General features: G+C 48.0%; 1 protein-coding gene across 1 annotated transcript; it reads left to right on the forward strand.

Annotated features, from left to right (window-relative positions):
• Positions 1-1,996: 1,996 nt before the first annotated feature.
• Positions 1,997-3,162, forward strand: LOC103637244 (protein MAIN-LIKE 1-like). The gene is made up of 5 exons (XM_035961981.1): positions 1,997-2,008; positions 2,114-2,186; positions 2,268-2,437; positions 2,525-2,634; positions 3,158-3,162. Exons 2-5 carry the CDS (start codon positions 2,115-2,117, stop codon positions 3,160-3,162), a joined length of 357 nt encoding a protein of 118 aa, XP_035817874.1. The 5' UTR covers positions 1,997-2,008; position 2,114.
• The last annotated feature ends 3,059 nt before the right edge of the window (positions 3,163-6,221 follow it).

Genomic DNA, 6,221 nt, shown 5'->3' on the forward strand with positions numbered 1-6,221 from the left:
TTAGATTCTGATGATGACCGTCTGGTTCAAGAAATGACCGAGCAAGAAATTGAACTCATAAGATGTTTGTGTCTGGAGCGTGACCCTGTAGTACATGAATTTAGCAGTTTAAGTCATTCCACCCGTGCATATGCTGAAGGACGTGACGATGAACTGCTAGAGGCTCCGGATAACGCCGACAGCATTGAGATTAAGGTAGGCTTACTTTTCAAGGACCTGCCTACACTGAGATGATGGCTACAGGAATATTCTGTGAACCGCAAGAGGCCGTTCAAGGTGAGACATTCGTATGCACAGCGTCGTTACACTGTTGTGTGCGAGGTGTCGGAATGTAATTGGAGGGTATGTGCCTGAAGGCAGAAGGACACCGGAAAGTTTAAGATCACCAAAATTGTAGGTCCACACACTTGTGCCCAGACAGAGCTGAGCTCTAAGCATCGTCAGTTGACATCTACCCTGATTGCGAAAAGGATATTGGGGATATTGAAGGGTCAGCCAAACTTGAAGGTGAAGTCAATTATGACCATGACTTTGGAGCTGTTTGGTTATAGGATCAAATATGGGAAAGCACGGAGGGCAAAGCAGCGAGCATGGAAGATGATATACGGGGATTGGGAGGAGGGTTATGAGAAGTTACCAGCATTGTTCAATGCAATGAAAGCAAAAAACACAGGCATGCATTACGAGTACATCCCCAAACCTAATGAATGGAGGAACGACAGAGAGATATTTTTTCGTGCTTTCTGGTGTTTCTCGCAGTGCGTAGAGGCCTTCAGGCATTGTCGTCCCGTGCTCTCTATTGATGGTACTTTTCTGCTTGGGAAGTATAAGGGCACATTGTTGGTTGCCATATCATGCGACACAGACAACGCACTGGTTCCTTTGGCATTTGCTTTGGTGGAGAGGGAGAACAGAGATAGTTGGTCTTGGTTCTTGTGGCTTGTACGCATCCATGTCGTAGGCCCTGGACGCGAGGTTGGTGTCATATCTGACAGACACCAAGGTATTCTTAATGCAGTGCAAGAGCAGATTCCTGGCTACGCACCCATGCACCACAGATGGTGCACTCGACATCTAGCAGAAAATCTTCTTCGAAAGGATCATAGCAAGGCTAACTTCCCCCTTTTTGAGGAGGTATGTCGACAGTTGGAGGTTTCGTTTTTCGAGGATAAGTTGAAGGAACTAAAAGATGCAACAAATGCTGAAGGTAAGAACTGGATTGCTGAGGGAACCGCAGAAATGGACAAGGGCCTACGACGAAGGTGGCTGGCGGTTCGAGTTTCAGACTAGCAACATGGCCGAGTCATTTAACAGTGTGCTCAAGGGTATATGGGGCATGCCAGTCAATGCTATAGTAACATTCACTTTTTATAGGCTTGTGGCTTGGTTTAATGATAGACACGCGCAGGCCAAGGCAATGCAGACGCGAGGGCAGAGATGGGCACCTAAACCAACATCACACCTTAATAATGCAAAGGAACGTGCCCATAGACATGAGGTACAATGCTTTGATGAGGAGTTGGGTAAATACGAGGTAACAACACTAGGCGGCATAACTTCCGACGGTGAGGTGCGACCTTCGAGGACACATGTCGTGTTACTTGATGCATTCTCGTGCGGTTGTGGTAAACCTAGACAATACCATTTTCCATGTTCTCATTATGTTGCGGTCGCACGTCATCGTAACTTTGCATTTGAGAGCAGAATACCTTCTGAGTTCAGTGTAGAGAGCTTAGTACGTACCTGGAGCCCTCGTTTTGAGCCATTTCTTGATGAGTCACAATGGCCAACGTACACCGGTCCGGTATACGTTGCTAATCCAGCGCATCGATGGGACAAACGTGGTAGTAGGAAAAGGAGCCGATGCAACATGGTTATGGATCAGGTTTCCGGTCGCAGTAGGAGAGGTCGAGCGTCCCCCTTTCTCGTGGACCCAGAGCAGAATGAATGCGGAAAATGCGGTAGACTTGGCCACAACTCACGTACATGTATTTGGACACTTAGTCAGGTGTGATATATTTTATTGTACACAAATTTTAGTCTAATATGTCGATGTTTTTGTCACACTTTGTACACAACTTATATTCTAATATGTTGATATCTTAATTTGCAGGATGGCGCAGTTCCACTTGCTGGACCCTCACTACGACGAGCACCACAGGGGCCGTCTCACCGCAGAGGGAGAGGTAATATTTTGCACATATATTAAATTTTCGAATTAATATATGCGACCTATATTTGACTAATGAAATTCTTTTGATTGCTAGGTGTTGCCCGTTCTGCGGGTCCGGACCCACGACCGGTTTCTGGAGGAGATGAGGTACGATGAGAGGTACACTCCTCTCCTACAGAGGGCTGGCTTGGACGTCTTATCGTACCAGGTTCGCCGTGGGCTGCCCACTTTCAACCCAGCGGCGTTGACGGCTCTGGTCGACAGGTAAAGACTTATCTAGTTGTTTAATATTTACAATTATCAAATCTACTTTGCATACTAATGATTTTGTATTCGTTTGTCTTCCAATAGGTGGCGGCCAGAGACTCACACTTTCCACCTTCCCTGCGGCGAGATGACTGTGACGCTTGAAGATTGCCAGAAGATTCTTGGTCTCAGCATTATTGGTCGTCCAGTGACCGGTCACAGCTCAGTTGCAGAATGCTCCTACAACTCAGCCATCACAGCTGACACCACATAGAAGGCGTCCACGAGACCCTTACACTCCAGGCACCGACGCTCTTGGGGCCAAGGGCAAGGGTAAGACTAGGAGGAAATGAATACTTTTGTGATGTTGGTCTTATGCTGAAAACTGTGTGATTTTGACTCATGCTGGAGACGTTGTAATATGAACTATGTTATGTGTTTTGGACTATGTGTTGTGGACATTGTATTTTGGACTTTGTTTGTGGACATTGTATGAAGAACTATGTTCTGTGGATGTTTTTATATTCGATGTTATTTTGTGATGTATTATATGTTGAAATGCTTACATGTCTTATAATATGTGATTATTTGAACTGTGGTTGTTAATAAAACAAGAGGAACTCTTGCAAATTTTTTTTGTGAATTGTAAAAAACATAACAAGCAATAAGTAACGCATCTTTAGAGTTCTAAATTATTTTTGATACGAAAATACTACATAACAGGCTACAATTCTTCAGTCTGAATCACAATCTATGAGTAACTCATCTTCAGAGTCATCCGTCGTGCAATCCTCAACGACAACCTCATTCCACTTGCTGCATTGTCCTGCATCACACTTGTCACCAGTTCTCTTGTAATAATTGGCTTATGCTTCATCTGCAGCTTGGGAGAATAGCTCATCCTCAGCCTCAGCCTCATCAGACTTCTTGTAATAAGCCGCCTCTACCTCTTCGGCGGCCTGAGACATAAACTCATCCTCTTCCTCTTGAGCACGTAATCCTGCCTCAGCTAGTGCGATGAGCTCACTCAACCTTGATGTGTCGTCCTCCTCTTCTTCATGTAATCCTGCCTCTGCGAGAGCGATAAGCTCACTCAATCTAGATGTGTCGTCCTCCTCCTCCATCAGCTCAACCGTTGCCATTTTATCTTGAACATATCTCGCATGCGCCTCATCGGCCAAATAGTTTACGCCGCTTCCAATCTCTGCAAATATAATGAGAAAAATAAGTTAGCAAAGTCAAGATAAATAAATTGTACTAACATAATTATAATATCATTTATCTCACTTACTTCCCTTGAGGCGATCAGCAAGATTATCCAACATCTGTTTCTCGGCTTGAGCCGCTTCCCATTCCCTTGCATCATGTGCTCTCTTCTCATCTGCCGCCTTCAACCTCCTATACTCTGCACGCTTCGGGCTATCATAAAAGGCAGATTTTGCTTCCCTACGCATGTCGCGTATGCGATCGTTAATGTATGAATCGACGAGCCGAGATCCACAACGCATCTTCTGTCCCATTATTCTCTTGGACTCTATTGTGCGCATCACCTCTCCTTTGTCGTCGTAACTCTCCCAACTGCATTTCCTCGTCTCCTACAAAAAAATAGTAAGTACCGCTATAACATTACAGATGGTGCAAAAACAAAAATTCCAACCTCATCGTAATCGACCATATGTCCACAAAAATATCCAACACCAAGCTCGGAAGGAACTAATCCATACTTAGCTTCAATACCACATTTGCAGAGTACTGGATCAAATTTCACCTCTTCTTCGGGCCACTGATTGTATCTCTTTTCCTTTACCTCTGGCTCTGGCCAATGGGACAAAGGACCATACAACCACTCTCTGAAACGACACTTACGCCACCCGTATGGCTGCAGGAGACAAAATTAGTAATTTATTGTAAATAAAAAATAGTTCATAAATTTAGCGTATCGATGGGCTCACATAATCAATGTTCGGACAACAGAATTGCTTCTCATAGTCTTCATCGATGACAGCACGGTCTCCACAATCGCATCGAGGCGGTGAGTCTATCTGTCTTTCTGTTGCTACCTCCTTCTCCGCATCCGTCATTGGTGGAGGATTCAGGAGAGGAGGTACCCAACGCTTAAAACGCTCATGACTAGTCCTTCCACTCAACCAATTAACGAAAAGAAGATATCGAGGGTCAAATTTATCAGGACCATCGATCCACTGGAAAAAGAAACACCTCTGATGCCCCTAAAATAATGGAAAGGAAGCACTATTACACATCTACAAAATAATGAATGCGAACAAAATTAAGTGACAAGTCATAAGCTACGTACGTCCAAACTGCCACAAAGGTAGTAGCAGCGAGCAGCCGTGTCTGGATGTTGCGATTGATGTACCCAAGCCAGTCTGCCACAGTCACAGTTAGGCACGGGGAATTCAGGAGGAATAGGAGCATCCTTACTAGATACGTCCGGATATAACTCCCGAGGACGACCTCTCTTCTGCCACAACTCCTCTCGGTACATGTCTTTCATCTAATAAACGATTATAATTATCACTTGTACCTAATATGCTTTATAATAAATTTACACAAACTAATAATCGAAATGATAATATAATAGGTTTATACAAACTATTAAACTATGAGCAACTATGAAACTAACAAGCCAATATACAAAACGAATCAGTTGGGCACCATACCTTGGTCTACGAAGTGAACCAACACAAATCTTTGAATCCAGCAAATTTTTACGAAGTTTGGAAATGAGTGGAAATGTGCTTGTCGGCGTCTCGAGACCGGGGGGTCCCTAAGCCGACGAGTGAGTGTGCCGCGTGCCCCAGCCCAGATGGGTCGAGCGCGTGGGCGAGCTCGAAGGGGGGAAGCGAGGTGGCCGGAGACGGGCATGAGAGAGGTGGAAATCCCGCGGCCTTCGTGTTCGTCCCGCGCCCAGGTCGGGTGCGCTTGCAGTAGGGGGTTACAAGCATCCACGCGGGTGAGGGAAGCGAGCGGCCCCAAGAGAGCGCCTGTCCCGTCCTCGTCCCCGCGCGGCCAACCTTCTCTAAGAAGGCCTTGGTCCTTCCTTTTATAGGCGTAAGGAGAGGATCCAGGTGTACAATGGGGTGTAGCAGAGTGCTACGTGTCTAGCGGGGGAGAGCTAGTGCCCTAAGTACATGCCGATGTGGCAGCCGGAGAGATCTTGGCACCCAGTCGATGTGATGTCGTGGCCGTCGGAGGAGCAACGGAGCCTGGCGGAGGGACAGCTGTCGGAGCGGTCGAGTCCTTGCTGACGTCCTCCTGCTTCCGTAAGAGAGCTGAGAGCCACCGTCGTCACAGGGCACGTGGGGCGCCATCATTGCCTATCTGGCGGAGCTAGCAAGATGGGACACCGGTCTTGTTCTCTGCGGTCCGAGTCGGCTCGGGGTAGGGTGATGATGGCGCTTCCTGTTGACGTGGCGGGCCTGCGCCCGAGGTCGGGCGACGTGGGGGCTCCTCCGAAGCCGGGGTTGAGTCTGTTTTCCGTGGCCGAGGCCGAGCCCGAGCCCCTGGGTCGGGCGAGGCAGAGGTCGTTCGGCAGAGGCCGGGGCGGAGTCCGAGCCCTGGGGTCGGGCGAAGCGGAGTTCGTCGTCTTCTGGGGCTGAGCCCGAGTCCGAGCCCTGGGTCAGGCGGAGCGGAGGTCGTTCGGCAGAGGCCGGGGCGGAGTCCGAGCCCTGGGGTCGGGCGAAGCGGAGTTCGTCGTCTTCTGGGGCTGAGCCCGAGTCCGAGCCCTGGGTCGGGCGGAGCGGAGGTCGTCGTCTTCCGGGGCTTAGCCCGAGTCCGAGCC

This window comes from Zea mays, chromosome 8, assembly GCF_902167145.1.
Source record: "Zea mays cultivar B73 chromosome 8, Zm-B73-REFERENCE-NAM-5.0, whole genome shotgun sequence".
Lineage (NCBI taxonomy): Eukaryota > Viridiplantae > Streptophyta > Magnoliopsida > Poales > Poaceae > Zea > Zea mays.